Source organism: Bombina bombina, chromosome 7, assembly GCF_027579735.1.
Source record: "Bombina bombina isolate aBomBom1 chromosome 7, aBomBom1.pri, whole genome shotgun sequence".
NCBI classification, from domain to species: Eukaryota; Metazoa; Chordata; class Amphibia; order Anura; family Bombinatoridae; genus Bombina; species Bombina bombina.
In genome coordinates this window covers 94,982,057-95,003,598 of record NC_069505.1, presented here as the reverse complement: position 1 = coordinate 95,003,598, position 21,542 = coordinate 94,982,057, and the positions used below count along the sequence as shown (strand labels likewise).

Genomic DNA, 21,542 nt, shown 5'->3' with positions numbered 1-21,542 from the left:
GTCTAATTATTTATAAGTTGTGTCCTGTCCATACTTGCTACCCTATTTTTAGTGTCTTCTAAAAGATTCAGACTTTAGCCCTTTTCTAAAAATGTAGTTGTTAAAATCTTTGCTTCTTTATTAAAATCCTCTATATTGGTACAATTACGTTTGATCCTCTGATATTGTCCTAATGGAATATTCTTCTTCCATTGTTTTAAATGGCCACTTTTGGCATTTAACAGGCTATTTCTATAAGTGGGTTTTCGGTAATTTTTCACTGAAACTGTATCTGTATTGGTGTTGTGATATAAAATAAGGTTCACAAAGGTTATAGAAGTCGTGGGAACTATCGTAGGTGAACTTCAAATTGTAATAATTACCATTAATATGTGTAATTAATTTATTAATATCATCAATGGGACCCTACCATATGAGCAAAATATCATCTATAAAACGATAATATTTAATGATATTAGAAACATGGTTGCTGTTCCAAATAAAATTATCCTCAAAATGAGACATATATAAATTAGCATACGATGGGACAAACATAGTCCCCATCACAGTCCCCTGTATTTGTTTATAATAAACACCCTCAAACAGAAAATAATTGTGGGTTAAAATAAAGTGGATTGCATCTACAATGAATTGAATTTGTATTCTAGGTAGTTTACTTTTACTGAGTGTTTTATTATAGCAGATATTCCTTGTTTTTGGGGTATGCTGGTGTAAAGCGCTGATGCATCACATGTAATCCACACAAAATCATGTGCCCATGATAAACCTTCCATCTTGTTAATTACATCTGTTGGGTCTCTGAGATAGGCCCTCGTACATGTCACCAACGGTTGTAAAAAAAGAATCAATATATTTGGATAGGTTATCACAGAGTGAGCCTATCCCAGAGACAATAGGCCTACCTGGCGGAGTTTTAGAGTCCTTGTGGACCTTAGGTAAATGATAAAAACTGGCTATTTTAGGTAAGACCTCATATAAAAACTTAAATTCTTCCATATTATGAATATCTATAGATTTTGCCACTGATAAAAACACAAACAATTCCTTTTTGTACTTGTCAGTGGGGTTAAATGTTAAAGGTAAGTACGTGTTAGAATCTATTCAAAGGCAGTATGCTTCTGTTAGGTAGTCTTTTTTTATTTTGCACCACAATACCTCCACCTTTATCCGCTACCCGAATTATGATATCTGTGGCTTCACTTAAACCCTTTAAGGCAGACCTCTCCTCCCTCGATAAATTATCTTTACAATATAGAGAATTATTGCCTGGTATTTCGGGGCTGGACTGACCTTACTAGGTAGAAGATCTATCTCTGATGAAGCACATGCACGCATGCGCGAAACACGTCAGATAGTAGGAGCTTTACTTTTCCCATCTAAAGTCTCCTAGCTGAATAAACTACCGACTGCACTGGCTACTTGGCTCCGGTATTTCTTTCCTTTTTTTGTTTGCTTACTAGGTAGAATTAATCTGCTATACTTCAGGAAAGTTCTCCTCTGTGAAGAGCACAATTAGGCTAAAAGAGGCTGCTCCCAGGTGGTAACTTGCTATAGAACAAGCTACTGAGCTGTTGTTTGTTCCTGGTAGAGCACTTCTCTCTTTATGCAATTTGTATTATGACCCTGGGAAGTCTCCTTAAGGGAAACCAGATCTGAACTCCTTGCCCAATGTGCTCAGAGGAAAATGGCTGCACCTCACTGATGAGGACCATAGAAGGCCAAAGCGATCGGGGATGAGACTAATATTCACTTTTGTGAAAAGCACAAAAGAGGCTGCTCCCAGGTGGTAACTCATCATAGAACAGGCTACTGAGCTGTTGTTCCTTCCTGGTAGAGCTTTTTCTCTATGCATTGATTATATGGAGTGCAGCTAAACATTAGCTGGCAAACAGAGTGTGTGACATTGGTAATGATGAATTGTGTGTGCACTGGCCTCATGTGTGCTCCTCTGTGTATATAACCTATAGAAAGGCATTCAATTCTGGAATAACAATAGCAAAAAAAGACTAATTATTACTTCAGAATGCTACTTTAAAAGTTAATGTCAAAAACTTTATGCACAGCTTAAAATGACGTCTGTGTACATTTAAGGCCCAGACATTCCAGCTGTTTCCGATCTCTGTCCCACTGGGACAGCTATATGTCCCAATTTGCAGGATTTTGCTTAGCTCCTCCTACAATCACTGGTTATGCCCATGAACCACCTATGCACACCCACTGGCCACCCAAACATGCCCACTATCTACCTGAGACCAGCTACTTACCATGCGGCTCAGCCTGCAAAATCGCGAAAAGCCTTGTTCAACCCCTGAGTCCCAGATAGCCAGCCATAAATGTTGGGAGGTATGCTTAGCAAAATTAGCACACTAACATAGAAAATCCTGGTACTAATCCGGAGAAAAAATAAACTGTTCTATTACAGTAAGAGTGACATGCCTATAAGATAGATAAAGGGAAGAAATTATGCACAGCTTCCTACTAGAATAATGTCTAAAGAAACAATGTTTTGATAGATGAGAAACACGTTGCATTATTTTAAACGTTTTTAACTCAATTAAATATTGAAAATAATTGTATCACTCTTTTTTGGGATTATTAATACAGGTGTTTTCCCGCTGGAAGTCTTTTATGAATAACAATGGAACTTTTGAGGTTTTGGAGGGTGAACACTGGACTGTAGGTACAGCTAGCTGGGATGCTGCAAATATGCCCAGACTGCACTGCTAGTAATTCTTAGGAGCATAAGTACAACCTACCCTTAAAGGGACATGAAACCCAAGAATTCAGATAGAGCATACAATTTTAAACAGGTTTCCAATTTAATAGATAGAGTTAGATAGATGATAGATAGATAGATAGATAGATAGATAGATAGATAGATAGATAGATAGATAGATAGATGATAGATAGATAGATAGATAGATAGATAGATAGATAGATAGATAGATAGATAGATGACTATAAACATTACACTGTCCTTTTAAATTACTATTTGATGCTTTACAAAAAGCCTCAGCATTTAAGCAGGAACAAGTGCAGGTGAACATGTAAACAAACTGATACGTATTTTCTTTCCGCAATATTTGTCATGTGACTGTCTTAAACAAACAGGAAGTACAACCAGACAATTCATTTCTTAACAGCCCCTAAATATTCATAAAGGAAACTTCAAAAGCATAGTGTATGCAGTGTCTGGCCAGACTGTTGTGTGCTTTCAGCAACGCTGATGTAGATTGCTTTAAATAGTGTAACTATATATATATATTTTTTTTATTTACACTTTTTATTGAGGTTTTGAGAAATTACAACAAATAAGATTTGTCCATAAACAATTCCAACATAGTGATAAAATGCATGCATATAATAAGTAAGGTACCATCGTGAACAAGAACAACGAAATACAGATATTGTAGCCATAGTTGTCAAGTCCAACCTAATATAATTCCTTAAAATCTTCTCACGAAAATCGTAAATTAATATGCCTGTGTTTGGCTACAGGGTGTTGTATAACAGTCTTGATAAAGGCGCACGTCACAGCGCTGAAACGCGTAGAAAACCCGACATCGAGTGTGGATACTATTGGCTCCAGCAGAAGAACTACAGGAACACTCCCCCCATGATCCGGTTACCCGATAGGCCCTCCGTGCACCACGTCAGACGGGCATCAAACACACCTGGGTAGGAAGTAGTTGCGGAAGAAATTCAAACGGCGGCACGCCGACTGGAGAAACAGCAAACTCAGCTTGTACACAGAAGCACTCTTCCCAGAACCCACGGCATCATGAAAAAGTTCAAAATATCACGGAGGTAAGGGATATCGGAGGTCCGGTTAGGGGGAGTCTAGCTGATACTTTCATTTTAACTATATCATTGGGATTTTTTAACAATCTAAGGACAAGTTGTGGCCACAATTTAGGAATATCCTATCAGATACATCACAAAAGGATTATAATATCTGAACTCACTGAACATTATCAAGTTTTAATTGTAATTTTTACAGGGTATGGACATGCTCTAATATATATGCTTAAATTAATATGGTATGAAACATCTTATGAATTGCCTATACCAGTAGAATCTGTTTTTTAACCTTGTTTATAGTAAACGTTTTTTCTTATACAACTGTTCAGTTTTATTATTCACTTATAAGTTGGAGTTAAGTATATTTACAATATTGTGCATGGATTACAGATATAAGTTTAAAGGAATATAGAACATAGAATATTGAAAGTCAGTAATCTGTATACTATAATAAGAACAGGAGTAATTTAAACAGCATCCGATGTAGATGGAATAAATTATATACGTATATATACACGTACACTTCACCTCACACTTACTTTGAAACTATATATATTGTTGCATTAAGCGATTCTACAATTGCCGATTAGGGGAATAATCACTAACACATTTATTCACTAGTAGTGTAACACGAGGTAAACACCTTGTAGCCAAACACAGGCATATTAATTTACGATTTTCGTGAGAAGATTTTAAGGAATAGTTAATAGAATCACAGTCCAACTCACAGCTCTCTTTGAGCGCTCCCCACCCCCACCTTGCACACTTTCACACATCTGATACTGGGAGCATATCAGACTTGGGGAAGCAAGTTGAGTCTGATCTAAACTTCACTCCACAACCCTTTTTTTGCAACCTAATATAATGTTATATCTATGGATATTGTTATATAATAATAAGGCATTACCTAAAACATAAGAGTAACTGTTAGCCATAGCTATGGTACAACATCCTGTAATCCAAATGAAAATAAACGACAACTGTATCCCAACTGACACATGCTTCAAATAATAAATTAGGACACATAGCAATAGAACCTCAGTTTTGTTTTTCTAACAATAGTATTTTGTCTGATGATGATAAAAGATAATAGGCCAATAAGATAAGTTTAGGAATAGGGAACTATCTATATACAGATAAATAGGGTGAGGTACATCTCTAACCAAAATGATTCAAAGAGGTGTTACCATGTCTAGAAGACCTAAGCAAATAATGGTAAATTATATATATGCCTGAGAAGGGAAGATGTATATGGAAGATAATATAATATAATAATGCAATCAGCTAAACTATCAAAAAGGGAGCTGTTATATCTGCCCAGGGCCAAGAAATTAAAACTTTAGTATTCTGTAGCCTAATAACCTATTAGTTGTCTAAATAATTTAATAATCATACAAAAATGTTTTTATAATAATAAAGGATTCTAAGCTGTAGTGATGGTCCTACCTTGCCTATATATATATACATATACACTACAATTAGCTCATATGGCTCTCACGTCCAACACAGAGCAATGGGCAGCTATGTAAGAAAAGTAAATACTAACAAATTCAGTTACATAAATAATGTGTCTTGCATCTGTAATCAGCCTGGTAAAAAACACATAAGAGCCCTCAGTGAGGTCACCGTAGCGATGATAATAGTGCTAGCTTCCTCTACCAAAAATTCAGGTTTAGTAGCAGCTATATGGCTGTGTACATTTCAAACATTAATAAGAATGAACAGTGTACAATGAGCAGCTAGTATACAATTTAGGTAGCAAACAGGTGATCTTTGGCAATGAAACATTCCAACCTAATCATAAGGTGTGATATGATAATATATAACTCAAATGTCAATAACATTACTGGTGTACAGTTTTACTTGTATATATGCGAAAGCTGCTTGCTCCAAATTATTTCCAGTTTGATAAATCGCATCTGCCATGAATCAGATAACTGCCATGAAGTTTTATACTGAACATTCCAAGTGGGAGTAAATGAAGCTCAACACAGTCCCAGGCACAGTTTATAAGGAGCTTACCCCACTCCAACTTTCAGGAAGGTGGTAAAGGACTTACACTGCTCACTACAATGCTGAATCTCCATTGTGGCATGAAAGCTACAGTCTGTCTGGATCCATTGCAATAGGGGCCCCCTCTGTGTAAGTGGGTTCGGTCGGCTGATGCCCCCACAAATAGGTGGTCCCAAGTGAACACGTGTTCTTAGAGTCCCAAAGTTAAACTTAAAATGTTGGGAGCTTCCGTATTCTTTCTGTGCAGCTAGGGACTGGCTATGAACGCTCCTTGCTTTTAAAATAGTGTTACCGTATGTTAGGAGGCCGGCCGCATCATCCTGAAGGTCTGCAAGGAAGGATTCTGCGTGAGGATTTTTCTGCTGCATAGCGGCATCCTCTCCCACCTTGTTATGATGAATCCTCAAATCCCATGTAGAGGAAATTAGATTCAATTCTGCTTCGATCTCTTTAGGCTGAAGTAGATAGCTTTGCTTAGTATCTGCCATGTAATTATGGATACTTGCTTTGGCTTGTGGTGTTGTATGCTGGATGGAAGCGTTTCCCCTCTCCGCCATTTTAGGTATGCTAGTGTCTCCCTGACCGGATATACCTCTGATTATATTTGTGAGGTCGCTGAAATTGCTTCACATCTGCAGCTCAATCTTCATGAGAAGCTCTTGTATTTGTATTTGAAGGTTCTCCTCCATGATCGAATTAGGAAGTATTGGCAGGGTGGACTGGTAGATAGCCGCTCTAACCCAAATGGCCCGGGGGGGGGGGGGATGATGTACTCTCTCCTTTTAGCTTTCCAGGAGGTTAGTTCAGATCCCTGATAGCACAAATGTGATGAAATTTGTATACCAGAGTCACTACAATGTGAGGTAGTCGAGCATTCCATTGAGAAGGATAAATGGCATATATCTATGTAGATGATTGATGAATTAGGAGAATTATACAGGGAGATTCATCAATTGCGACCGAGTATGATAATAAACCATTCCTCCGCCCGCATCTCATCCTCCATCTAAGCTGAGTGGTGATGAAGCCAGCTTCCTCCAATCGCTGTGTGCACCACATGGCATATTTTTCATAAGCCTTTTTAGAGAAGTCAATCAGGTATTGTTACTGGATTAGAAAAGTCCAGTGATGTTCATTATGGGGTCAATCCCAATCTGACACCTCACTGCACAGTGCTAAACTTCGGTGTAACAGAAAACCACAGTTAAAAATACTCTATATTTTTATATAATTGATTTGTCAATTGTATTTTATTGTATTTGTGAATGAATTGTCATAAAGTGGGCTATAATCTATTTATAAGGAGTGAGGGCTGTTTTGTGAGTTTTGGTTGTGGTTTTTAGAACGGCAGCCTTCATGTTTTGCGTTAGAGGCTATGCGGTGCTAATGAGCAGTTTTTTCTCACCGCTCACTTACATGCAGCGCTGGTATTACGAGTTTTTACAAACCCGGCGTTAAAAGACAAAAAGTGAGCTTAGAGCAAAATTTTGCTCCATATCTCACTCCAATACCAGCGCTGCTTAAGTCAGCGGTGAGCTGTTCGTAAGTGCTCGTGCACGATTTCCCCATAGGAATCAACGGGGAGAGCTGGCTGAAAAAAAGTCTAACACCTGCAATAAGGCAGCGTAAAACTCAGTAACGCAGCCCCATTAATTCCTATGGGGAAATAAAATTTATGTTTACACCTAACACCCTAACATGAACCCCGAGTCTAAACACCCCTAATCTGCCGCCCCCGACATCGCCGACACCTGCATTATATTTATTAACCCCTAATCTGCCTCTCCGGACACCGCCACCACCTACATTATACTTATGAACCCCTAATCTGCTGCCCCCAACATCGCCGACACCTACATTATATTTATTAACCCCTAATCTGCCGCCTCCAATGTCGCCGCAACCTACCTACACTTATTAACCCCTAATCTGCCGCCCCCAAAGTCGCCGCAACTATAATAAACATATTAAGCCCTAAACCGCCGCACTCCCGCCTCGCAAACATTAATTAAATATTATTAACCCCTAATCTGCCATCCCTAACATCGCCGCCACCTACCTACATTTATTAACCCCTAATCTGCAGTCCCCAACGTCGCTGCCACTATACTAAATGTATCAACCCCTAAATCTAAGTCTAACCCTAACCCTAACACCCCCTAACTTAAATAAAATTTAAATAAATCTAAATAAAAATTATTATTATTACCTAAATAATTCCTATTTAAAAATAAATACTTACCTATAAAATAAACCCTAAGATAGCTACAATATAACTAATAGTTACATTGTATCTAGCTTAGGTTTTATTTTTATTTTACAGGCAAGTTTGTATTTATTTTTAACTTGGTAGAAAAGTTAGCAAATAGTTATTAATTATTTAATAACTACCTAGCTAAAATAAATACAAAAGTACCTGTAAAATAAAACCTAACCTAAGTTACAATAACACCTAACACTACACTATAATTAAATAAATTAACTACATTAACAACAATTAAATAAATTAAATTAAATTAGCTAAAGTACAAAAACAAACAAACACTAAATTAAAGAAAATAATAAACAATTACAAGATATTTAAACTAATTACACCTAATCTAATAGCCCTATCAAAATTAAAAAAGCCCCCCCAAAATAAAAAAAAACCCTAGCCTAAACTAAACTACCAATAGCCCTTTAAAGGGCCTTTTGCGGGGCATTGCCCCAAAGTAATCAGCTCTTTTACCTGTAAAAAAAAAAATACAAAAAAACCCCCAACAGTAAAACCCACCACCCACACAACCAACCCCCCAAATAAAATACTATCTAAAAAAAACCTAAGCTCCCCATTTCCCCCGAAAAGGGCATTTGTATGGGCATTGCCCTTAAAAGGGCAGTTAGCTCTTTTGCGGCCCAAACCCTAATCTAAAAATTAAAACCCACCCAATACACCCTTAAAAAAACCTAACACTAACCCCCTGAAGATCAACTTACTGTTCTGAAGACCGGACAGCCATCCTCTAGGAAGCGGCAGAAGTCTTCATCCAACCGGGCTGAAGTCTTCAACGAAGCCGGGAGAAGTCTTCATCCAAGCTGGGCGAAGTGGTCCTCCAGACGGGCAGAAGTCTTCATCCAGACGGCATCTTCTATCTTCATCCATCCGACGCGGAGCGGGTCCATTTTCAATACATCCGGCACGGAGCATCCTCTTCAAACGATGGCTTCTTACTGAATGACGGTTCCTCAGCCAATAGAATGCGAGCTCAATCCTATTGGCTGATTGGATCAGCCAATAGGATTGAACTTCAATCCTATTGGCTGATTGCATCAGCCAATAGGATTTTTTCTACCTTAATTCCGATTGGCTGATAGAATTCTATCAGCCAATCAGAATCTAAGGGACGCCATCTTGGATGACGTCACTTAAAGGAACCGTCATTCAGTAAGAAGCCGTCGTTTGAAGAGGATGCTCCGTGCCGGATGTCTTGAAGATGGGCCCGCTCCACGTCGGATGGATGAAGATAGAAGATGCCATCTGGATGAAGACTTCTGCCCGTCTGGAGGACCACTTCGCCCGGCTTGGATGAAGACTTCTCCCGGCTTCGTTAAGGACTTCAGCCCGGTTGGATGAAGACTTCTGCCGCTTCCTAGAGGATGGCTGTCCGGTCTTCAGAACAGTAAGTCGATCTTCAGGGGGTTAGTGTTAGGTTTTTTTAAGGGTGTATTGGGTGGGTTTTAATTTTTAGATTAGGGTTTGGGCCGCAAAAGAGCTAACTGCCATTTTAAGGGCAATGCCCATACAAATGCCCTTTTCAGGGCAATGGGGAGCTTAGGTTTCTTTAGAAAGTATTTTATTTGGGGGGGTTGGTTGTGTGGGTGGTGGGTTTTACTGTTGGGGGGGTTGTTTGTATTTTTTTTTTTACAGGTAAAAGAGCTGATTACTTTGGGGCAATGCTCCGCAAAAGGCCCTTTTAAGGGATATTGGTAGTTTAGTTTAGGCTAGGGTTTTTTTTTGGGGGGGGGGGGCTTTTTTTATTTTGATAGGGCTATTAGATTAGGTGTAATTAGTTTAAAGATCTTGTAATTTGTTTATTATTTTCTGTAATTTAGTGGAGGTTTTTTTTGTACTTTAGCTAATTTAATTTATTGAATTGTTGTTAATGTAGTTAATTTATTTAAAGGGACAGTCTAGGCCAAAATAAACTTTCATGATTCAGATAGAGCATGTAATTTTAAACAATTTTCCAATTTACTTTTATCACCAATTTTGCTTTGTTCTCTTGGTATTCTTAGTTGAAAGCTTAACCTAGGAGGTTTATATGCTAATTTCTTAGACCTTGAAGGCCACCTCTTTTCAGAATGCATTTCAACAGGTTTTCACCACTAGTGGGTGTTAGTTCACGTATTTCATATAGATAACACTGTGCTTGTGCACGTGAAGTTATCTGGGATCAGGCACTGATTGGCTAAACTGCAAGTCTGTCAAAAGAACTGAAATAAAGGGGCAGTTTGCAGAGGCTTGGATACAAGGTAATAACAGAGGTTAAAAGTATATTAGTATAACTGTGTTGGTTATGCAAAACTGGGGAATGGGTAATAAAGGGATTATCTATCTTTTAAAACAATAAAAATTCTGGTGTAGACTGTTTAATTGTAGTGTAGTGTTAGGTGTTATTGTAACTTAGGTTAGGTTTTATTTTACAGGTACTTTTGTATTTATTTTAGCTAGGTAGTTATTAAATAGTTAATAACAATTTAATAACTATTCTACCTAGTTAAAATAAATACAAACTTGCCTGTAAAATAAAAATAAACCCGAAGCTAGATACAATGTAACTATTAGTTATATTACAGCTACCTTAGGGTTTATTTTACAGGTAAGTATTTAGTTTTAAATAGGAATAATTTAGTTAATAATAGTAATTTTATTTAGATGTATTTAAATTATATTTAAGTTAGGGGGTGTTAGGGTTAGGATTAGACTTAGGTTTAGGGGTTAATACATTTAGTATAGTGGCGGCGACGTTGGGGTGGCAGATTAGGGGTTAATAAATGTAGGTAGGTGGCGGCGATGTTAGGGACGGCAGATTAGGGGTTAATAATATTTAACTAGTGTTTGCGAGGCGGGAGTGTTGGGGTTTAGGGGTTAATATGTTAATTATAGTTGCAGCGATGTCCGGAGCGGCAGATTAGGGGTTAAAAATTTTTATTTTAGTGTTTGTGATGCCGGAGGGCCTCGGTTTAGGGGTTAATAGTTAGTTTATGGGTGTTAGTGTACTTTTTAGCACTTTAGTTATGAGATTTATGCTACGGCGTTGTACCATAAAACTCTGAACTACTGACTTTTAAATGCGTTAGGACTCTTGACAGGGTAGGGTGTACCGCTCACTTTTTGGCCTCCCAGGACAGACTCGTAATACCGGCGCTATAGAAGTCCCATAGACAAAAGACTTTACGAAGTTTACGTAAGTCATTTTTGCGGTAAGGCCAAAAAAGTGTGCGGTGACCCTAAACCTTCAAGACTCGTAATACCAGCAGTAGTGAAAAAGCTGCGTTAGGACCTGTTAACGCTGCTTTTTCAGCCTAACGCAAAACTCGTAATCTAGCCGATAGTTTTGTGGGCACTCTCTATTATTTTCCACAAATTTACATATGTATATGTGTTTAATCCATGATATCTTGTACTGCTAACGAGACCTGCAGAAAAACTGAGAAAACAGAATTTATGAACATCTAGAAATGACATGAATCAATCCTGTTCTGTAAATGTTTGTTTCTAATTAACACTTGCTTTGTCATGATTGCCAGGTTTAGTTGTTTAGTCATTAAAGGGAGATGCCAGTCAAAATTGAAAAGCACATAGATTAATTACATATTTGAATAGAAACATATTTGCAATATACAGTACATGTTTTGGCAAAAATGCTTCTAGCAAAAGTTATCACTGTTTAAATGTTAACATTTTTCTCTGCACGTGCATGTGAAGCATAGCTAGATAATCTCAGTGCACCAGCATTTTAAATACTGCAGCTGCTCAGAGCACCAGTGAGGATTGTATCATATCAGGAATTAACAAATTTAATCATTACCAGATGGTACAAGAACCGTAGGCTCTCTGAACAAGTGCTGTGTTTAGAATGCTAGTGCACAGTGCATACTTAAAGGGACATGAAACCCAAATTTTTTTCTTTTGTGATTTAGAAAGAGCATGTCATTTTAAACAACTTTCTAATTTACTTCTATTATCTAATTTGCTTCATTCTCTTGATATCACTTGCAGAAAAGCATATCTAGATATGCTCAGAAGCTGCTGATTGGTTGCTGCACATAGAGGCCTTGTGTGATTGGCTCACACATGTGCATTGCTTTTTCTTCAACAAAGGATATCTAAAGAATTGAGCAAATTAGATAATAGAAGTACATTGGAAAGTTGTTTAAAATTGCATGCCCTATCTGAATCATGAAAGTTTAACTTTGACTAGACTGTTCCTTTAAGTACAATTTTACTAACATGTGTATTACAAAAATGCTTCTAAACAAAACTGAAATGCATCTTTGTTGATTACAATTTTGGCTGCAATATCCCTTTAAGCAAACATGCCCAGTATTTCCATCATGCCTATATACAAATGTCATTCAAATTGTTTACAAATTATCATGATGGATGCACTAAATTACCAGAGATTATTTTGTATAAGGAAGCCCATTACACAAGTTACAATTTTATAATAAAATGTAACTTATTCTTAATAGGTTAAAATCCAATCCCAACCATTACTGCCAAACCATGCGCTTACAGACCAAGTTAAAAACACATCAACCGAAATGATGTTGTACCATATCAAGGGAAGCAGCTAATGGCTAGGTAATACTAGACTGTTACCAGTAGGAGGAATATATATTAACTAATGTATATCATTAGTGTAATTACAAGTAACAAATTGTCTTGTATTTCCCATAGATATTAATTATATTCCCAACACTGCCACTATTAAAGGGACACTCAAGTAAAAATCAAATCATGATTCAGATAGAGCAGCAATTTTAAACAACTTTCCAATTTACTTCCACTAACAAAATGTGCACAGTCTCTTTATATTTACACTTTTTGATTCACCGGCTCCTACTGAGCATGTGCAAGAAATCACAGAATATACGTATATGCATTTGTGATTGGCTGATGGCTGTCACATGATACAGGGGGAGTGGAAATAGACATAACTTTGAAATTTGTCAGAACAAAATCTACTACTCATTTGAATTTCAGACTAAGTGCTATTGCATTGTCTCTTTATTGTGCATTTGTTGATTATGCAAATAACTTTAGCTTAACTTATAATGTCAATCTTCCTGGATAATGTCATGAAGACTGGAGTAACAGGGATAGGCAAGGTGTCCGTACATGGACACTGGTGTCCGTGACTGGCCCTTGCAGTGTCCACCTCCCGTTTTGCGGTGGGGAGGGACTCGGGATGAGTAGAATCCTCCTTGACACATGTGGCGCCATGTTTTGCAGGGTTAGGGCAGCGCCCGCGTGAGGACGCCAAAGTGACTCAGAGTGAGATGAGAAAGGGATGATTCAAGAAGCAAGCTGCCATTGCACTGTTTCTTTGTATGCAAAGATAAAGCATAAAAAGCAGTGCACCGACCTGAGATCTAGTGCTGATTATAAGGAAGGAGCTTTTTAATTTTTGTTACTGTATTCTTTATGCCCTAAAGCCAACTAAATGGTGATATTTCCTTTTTTAACCTTTCGTGCACCACACAAAATATAATGTATGATCCAGTTAGATTGATGGAAATTTTGTTTCCATTAAAGGGACATTACACCCAATTTATTTTCTTTCATGATTCAGATAGAACATGCAATTTTAAGCAACTTTCTAATTTATTCCTATTATCAATTTCTCTTTGTTCTCTTGGTATCTTTATTTGAAAGAGCATAAATGTAAGCTTAGTAGCTGGCCCATTTTTGATTGAGCACCTGGGTAGAGCTTGCTGATTGGTAGCTAAATGTAGACCTTGGTGTCCTTCACTAAGGTTTGTACTTTGGAAAATGTCTACCGCACCTTTGGTCCATGCCTGTTTATGCTGTTGTCTTGTTTAACATTTCTTCTCTATCTTCTCTTTAATAAAAAAAACAAAATTTTGCTTACCTGATAAATTTATTTATTTCCGGAAATGGAGAGTCCATGATGTCATTCCAATTACTAATGGGATTTTCAACTCCTGGCCAGCAGGAGGAGGCAAAGAGCACCCCAGCAAAGCTGTTAAGTGTAACTTCCCTTACCAATAATCCCCAGTCATTTGCCCAAAGGAAAATGGAAAAAGAAGAAAACACAAGAGTGAAAAAGGTGCCTGAGGTTTACTCGAAAAAACTGCTGAATTATAATTAAAAAGAGGGCGTGGTCATGGACTATTTGTGTCCGGAAATAAATAAATGTATCAGGTAAGCATAAATTTTGTTTTCTTTCCTAAGACATGGAGAGTCCATAAAGTCATTCCTATTACTAGTGGGAACCAATACCCAAGCTACAGGACATAGAATAAACAGGGAGGGAGAAAAAAGGCAAGAGGACCTAAACAGAAGGCACCACCACTTGAAGAACCTTTCTCCCAAAAGAAGCCTCAGTCAATTCAAAAGTATAAAAATTCTAGAATTTGGAAAAAGTATGCAGAGAGGACCATGTAGCCGCTTTGGAAAGTTGTTCCACAGAAGCTTAATTTTTGAAAGCCCAAGAAGAGGAGACAGCCCTAGTGGAATGAGTCGTAATTCTCTCAGGAGGCTGCTGTCCAGCAGTCTCATAAGCTAAATGAATCAAACTTCTCAACCAAAGAGACAGAGTAGTAGAAGTAGCCTTCTGACCCTTACGTTTTCAAGCGAAAACAACAAAGAGGGCAGAAGATTGGCGAAAATCTTTAGTAGCTTGTAAGTAAAATTTTAGAGCTGTCACAACATCCAAGGTATGCAAAAGACGTTCCTTATGAGAAGGAGGATTAGGACAAAAAGAAGGAACAACAATTTCCTGATTAATGTTTCTATCCGACACCAGCGAGCAAAAGGAATGATGTCCATGGAAGCCACCATCAGGCCAATCACCTCCATGCATTGAGCCACTGATGGACGAAAAGCAGCATGGAGATAAAGGCAGGAAGCAAGATGCTTGGATTTTCTGACCTCTGTCAGGAAAATCTTCATGGACAGGAAATCTATTGTTGTCCCTAGAAAATACACTGTTGTAGATGGAACTAGATAACTCTTTTCCAGATTCACCATCCACTCGTGGGACATAAAAAAAGACAACAACATCTCTGTATGAGATTGTGCTAGTTGAAAAGATGACACCTGAACCAGAATGTCGTCTAGATAAGGCGCCACAGCAATTCCCTGGGATCTGATTACTGCCAATAGCGCTCCTAAAACTTTTGTGAATATTCTGAGGGCCGTGGCCAGACCAAATGGAAGAACAACAAACTGGAAATGGTTGTCCAGAAAAGCAAATCTGAGAAACTGATGATGATCCCTGTGAATGAGAACATGTGGATACGCGTCCTTCAGGTCTATGGTCGTCATAAACTGACCCTCTTGGACCAATGGAAGAATGGAACCCTGAGCAATTTGTTGAGACACTTGAGATCTAGGATGGGACGAAAAGTTCCTTACTTTTTGGGAACCACAAATAGATTTGAATATAATCCTAGACCTTGTTCTCTTAGAGGGACTGGTACAATGACACCCAGAGAGGATAGGTCCTTTACGCAATTTAAGAAGGCATCCTTCTTTACCTGGTTTGAGGATAATCTTGACAGGAGAAATCTGCCCCTTGGAGGGCAAGACTTGAATCCTATCCTGTAACCCTGGGATGCTATGTCCACAGCCCATGGATCTAGGACATTGTGTATCCAAGCCTGTCGAAAAAGAGAAAGTCTGCCCCCACCTGATCCAAACTTGGACCAGGGTGGACCCTTCATGCTGATGTAGAGTCAGTAGAAGGCTTCTTATTTTGTTTTCCTTTATTCCAGGGCTGACTGGATTTCCAAGTGGACCTGGATTGGTCAGGTTTGGAAGAGGAAGGTGAGGATGTCTGTCCCTTAAAGTTGCAAAAGGAATGAGAATTAGAAGACTGCTGTCCCCTAGGTCTATTCTTCTTGTCCTGAGGAAGGAAAGATCCCTTTCCACCCGTAATTTCAGAAATTATTTCCGCTAGACCAGGTCCAAACAGATTCTTACCCTTATAGAGTAAAGCTAAGAGCTTGGCCTTTAAGGAAACATCAGCAGACCAAGATTTTAACCACAGAGCTCTGCAAGCTAGTACAGTGAAGCTAGACATCTTAGCTCCCAGTCTAATTATCTGCATGTTTGCATCACAGATAAAAGGTATTGGCCAGTTTAAGGGCTTTGATCCAAACTTCGATCTCCTCTACCGTAGTTTCCACTGAAATAAGATCGGACAAGGCATTGCACCAATAAGATGTTGCACCTGCAACTGTGGCAATACTCGCCGCAGGTTGCCACTGTAATCCTTAATGTATGTACATCTTTTTTAAGTAAGCCTCTAGCTTCTTATCCATTGGATCTTTAAAAGAGCAACTATCCCCTATAGGAATAGTGGTTCTCTTAGCAAGAGTAGAAATGGCTTCTTCTACTTAAGGCACAGTGCGCCATGAGTCATGAGCCATGCGCCATTCAGCAACAGAAAACATATTTTTTTTAAACAGGGGAAGGGGTAAAAGGAACTCCTGGTTTATCCCATTCCTGGGCTATAATTTCAGACATCTTCCTTTGAACAGGGAAAACCTCCTCAGAAGATGGAGAATCATAAACTCTATCCAGTTTAGAAGACTTTGTGGGTTGACAGCAACTGAAGGTTCAGAGTCATCTAAAGTAGCTAGAACCTCCATCAGTAATAAACCGAGGTGTTCAAGTTTAAATCTAAAATTAACCTCTTCAGATTCGGAAGATTTTTCTGCTAAAGTGTAAGAGTCTGAGATTTCACCTTCAGAAGCTACTGAAGTATTCTCCTCATCAGACAAATGAGAAATGGCTAAAGCAGACCTAGAGGGCAGGGCCGGATTGGGCAGCCGGGATACCGGGAAAAATCCCGGTGGGCCGCAGGCCGGCCGCTCAGCTGGGCTGGCTCAGCTGCAGAGACTGTCTGAGAGCAGCAAATTTTTGATGCAATGCGGGCGGCTGATTTTTTGTGACCTGATCAATGCGGCTGTTGGGCCACCACTAGTTCCCTTTGCTCCGCCCACCATTACCGAACACACTGTGAACCTGTATACAGTAGCCCAGCCCTGTGAATAGTTGAACTTCTTTGGCAATTTGCGTGTAGCGCATGTCAAGTAAGTCAGTCCTATCATGTAGCGCTAGTCTGACTAAGTCACAAGTTTTTGGCACTATTTTAGTGCAGCTGAGCTCCCTGACTCCTGGTCAAGTAAGATTGTGTCTGCAGCTGAAAAAGTTGGGATGCTGGTCATCAGAAGGAAAGTAAGTGACTGTGTTACTAACTACTTACTTAGTCAAAGAAAAACACGCACTTTCGTCAGTGTCAGTTAGTGTGAAATCTGATTATCTGAAGCTGGGACGTCTGGGTGCGGCGGCTGCAGCATCAAAGCAAGGGGGGGGGGACTCTGTGAGTGACCCATACATGTGGCATCAAGTCTCAGTGTCAGAAGAGGTCAATGTTTTGCTTTTCTAGGCATTTTAATTAGCCACCTAATGATGCAGACATTTAGGTCATATCGTACCTGCATGGCGCTCTTTGCTTGTAGTCTCGGATAGTAAGTGAAAAAAGCATTGCAACCGCCTCTCTGTCTAGTAACTTCTGACAAAGCTGGCACCCTTTTTGTATTAAATTTTAATTATGACCTCTTAAAGAAAGTGTAGTTGCTATTATCTAGCCCCAGAAAGGTTCTCTGAATTGTTTGCTGGATTTTCTAAATGGATAGATGTTGCAGAGATAATAGCATGTGTGTAACCCCAATCTATTACTTTAGTCAATATTGTAGCCAGCTACTGTCTGGCTAAGCAAATAGTTAGAGCACTAAAATATTACTAAATAAGATACAGCAATCAAATAGGTTTTAAATATTATACATATTTTCTTTTAAAATTGATATTATTTTTAAACTATGCATCTATGTTAATTAGCATATTAAATAATCCTATACTCTGAAAGTTTTAGTTTTGAGGGGTCATGTGGTGTGCGTCTGTATGCATGTGAATATAGTGTGTCTGCATGTGTATGTTGTGTGTCTGCATGTATGTGTATGCTGTGTATGTGGTGTGTCTGCAAGTATGTGTAAGTATGTCTGCAAGTATTTCATTTGTGTATAAACTGCCTGCTTAACTCACAATATTTTTATTTTCTATTATATATATATCTATATGAGTTGAAGGGAAAACCAGCTAGAGCATAGTTGGCTGGCTTGGAGGGGACGTGACTAGGTTGGAGGGGACGTGGCTAGGTTGGAGGGGGCGGGGTTTGGCTGGTCTATACAAATGTCCAGGGCTGATCTGATTTCCCAGTCCAACCCTGCTAGAGGGGTCAGAAACTTTACTAGCAGACAAATGTCTAGATTTCTTCTTACGCTTAACTACAGAAGGGAAAGTAGACTAAGTCGCCGAAACTGCAGAATTAATTTGAGCAGCAGAATCCCCAGGTAAATAAGTACCCCCAGTGGGTTGTTGAGAAACAGAAGGCACAAAGTGAGAAACTATTAAAGCTTGGGACGTCTGAGGAGAAAGCTGAGGCATATCACGCACAGCAGATTCCTAAGAGACACTTGGCTCAGAAGGGAGTAATTTGTTCTTAAATTTTAAAGTCTTAGCTAAACATGAAGAACAAAATTGCATAGGCAAAATAATTTGGTTCTCTAAACATAATAAACATTTGTCTAAAGACATGGGCTGGTCCTGTTCTAGTTCCATAGCTATGGAAACTAACTCCCACTAAAAAACAAATATTAAGAATGCCAATAAAACTTATTTAAAAATGAGCAAAAACAATAGGATTCAACTTAAGGTAAAACTTTAATACCCCACCTCAGACAAAAGGCTAAACGTCTGTCTGACTCCTACCGTTACCAGAATGAGTATCCCACTAGTAATAGGATATGGAAAGCTAAGTAGTCCAGTAGAGATTAGCGCTTCTACAATACTCCGATCAGCAAGATTGATGTCGGCACCTCAGCACGACGCTCCGCTCCGTATACAGGAGAAAACCAGAAGTCACGTGACCGGACGAAAATTAACTGCGCCACAGATAGAAAGGGCGCGAAGTTAAACTTAAACGCCCGCATAACGTATGCACTAACGACACACTTGGACACTATTAAATAAAGAGTAAGCTCACATTGCTACTTATAAATAAAAAACCGTACCCCTTTGCCAAGTATTAAGGGAAGCGTTAAAAACGCTCCCTTAAGTCTCTCAAAGTCTCACTCTACAGTGCCTGAAAAACATACTGAATAAGAAAGCCACTAGCTCCCCTAGAGTCAGTAAAGTTGCCCAAATGTATCCTAATCTTAAAAGGATATCTAAGTCCCAAATTATGTCCACTTAAAGAGATCATCTCAAAAGTGCTGTCCTCCAGTACGTAGAAGGCAAAAGCACATACCTGTGGATCCAGCTGCAGGGCAAATGACAGCTACTAAGGTGTGACCTGTACTCCGCTGCCTGTCAGGGACCTGTAGTAAAAGAAAGAACAGCATAACCAACCCTGGCTTTCTGCAAAGGGGTAGCAAGTGTTAAAAGTAAAGCAAAGACTACCTCGCCGCCTTTTAACTGCTAAAAGCCACCACTACTCTTACTAAAGAGATTGACATGGACTCAGCTAGACCCCAATCCTTGCTTGCAGGGAAAAATACCCATAAAAGGGTTAAATATCTTCAGACACCGACATCGCACTCCTCCATTGACAGAGGCAAAGAGATGGGGATTATGGGTAAGGGAAGTTACACTTAACAGCTTTGCTGGGGTGCTCTTTGCCTCCTCCTGCTAGCCAGGAGTTAAATATCCCACTAGTAATTGGAATGACGTTGTGGACTCTCCATGTCTTAGGAAAGAAAAAACTTTTTGTTAACACTCACAATAACTTCAAAAAGCTAAATCAGTTTAGTTTATATTTTTTACAGTTTCTACTGATTTCGTATGATTTAGTTAAACTGCTAAATTTAATCCAATTGTATTGATATGTTGAAGTTAAAAACACTATATAATCAGTGTTTAACATAAAATTATTGCTCAAACTACAGTTGCCTCTTTGCTGCTGCTATTAGATAACTAGACAGACAGATTGATGTCAGATAGATAGATAGAGATAGATGACGATGATTATAATAGACAGATAGATAGATAGATAGATAGATAGATAGATAGATAGATGATAAATAGATAGATAAACAGACGATAGATAGAGAGATAGATAAACAGATGATAGATAGAAAGATAGATAGACGGATGGAAAAATGATGGATAGATGGATAAACAGATGATTGATAGATAGACAGATAATGGATAGATAGATAGCTAGATAGATAAATAGATAGACAGATGATTGATCGATAGATTGATAAAAAAAAAAGACAGACAGATATATAGATAGTTATTTTATGGAGAACATGCATATACGTATACATAGTTTCCTTATTATTTCTTTCTTTCCTTTTTTTTTCAAAATATGTCAGCAAACTTACTAAGTTTGTAACTTTATTGTAGCTGTAAGTCTGGCTCCCATTTTTAGGATGTTTTGTGATGCTCAGGTGATACACAGACATTCTCCTAAGAATGTTCCTGTTAGTCATTGCCTATGAGATGGATAGAGCTAGCACTTATTTAAGCCCAGAGTCATGAACCTGCTCATGATCAACCAAAAATGTACGTTAGAGCTACTGTGCGTGTGCAGTAGTAATTTTATTTCCCTCTAGACAAAGAAAAGCAGGAAAATCCTCTGAAGTTTAGAACCATGCAAACTGCTCACAATACTGAGTTAGAGGCAAAACATTAAATTTATGGATCAATTATACTATGTGCCTTCTGGAATTCTTCTCAGCGATAAACCTGTGTGCCAAACCTACTAGCACACAGCTGTGACATCACTTGGCATCAAGACATACAAGTTTAGAACCAGTGTATTAACAAATGTACAATGAAAAGAGTTTCTTACATGTAAAGTGCATGTGAATATTTCTCTCAGCCTCTCAGCCTGCTCCATGTACATTTCTGAGTCTTGACGATCCTCCAGATTATTGATGAAATGAGAGAGGTCTGCTTTTCTCTGCTTCAGCATCCTGGAGATTCTCTCTTGGATGTCCTTACTCTTCTTCTGAAGTTCTTCAGGAAGGCACTGATCAATATGTGTTGCCACAATAAGAACTACAGAGTCTGGAACTCTCATAAGAAGGTTGTTGATCCAGAATCCCACCAGATTCTTGAAGGAGTCATCATTATTTAGCTGATACCTGTGTGTGTAAGTCCAGACAAATGTCAAAATAAAGAAACAAGCTTTGTATATTGTACAATTTCTAATAAAAATGACCTAAAAATGATCATTTACAGTATCTCTGTATTAAGAAAATAAGCCCAGCTAGATATCTTACAACATTACATTTTTTATATACCAAACTTTCTAATTAGTTAATCTAAAACCAGGGTTCTTATCCTAAGGCTCATAAATCACTTTTACTAACCTCTTACTGAACCACAGCAGTATTATATCATTATTTTGAAATATTGTTTATGT

General features: G+C 38.5%; 1 protein-coding gene across 1 annotated transcript in view; it reads right to left on the bottom strand.

Moving 5' to 3' along the window:
- Positions 1–21,542, bottom strand: part of LOC128636253 (malignant fibrous histiocytoma-amplified sequence 1 homolog) — a 354,012-nt gene that overhangs the window by 257,676 nt on the left and 74,794 nt on the right. Inside the window, exon 4 of the mRNA XM_053689290.1 lies at positions 20,967–21,261. Within this exon, the coding sequence (XP_053545265.1) occupies positions 20,967–21,261 (295 nt within the window). The remainder of the gene's footprint in view (positions 1–20,966; positions 21,262–21,542) is intronic.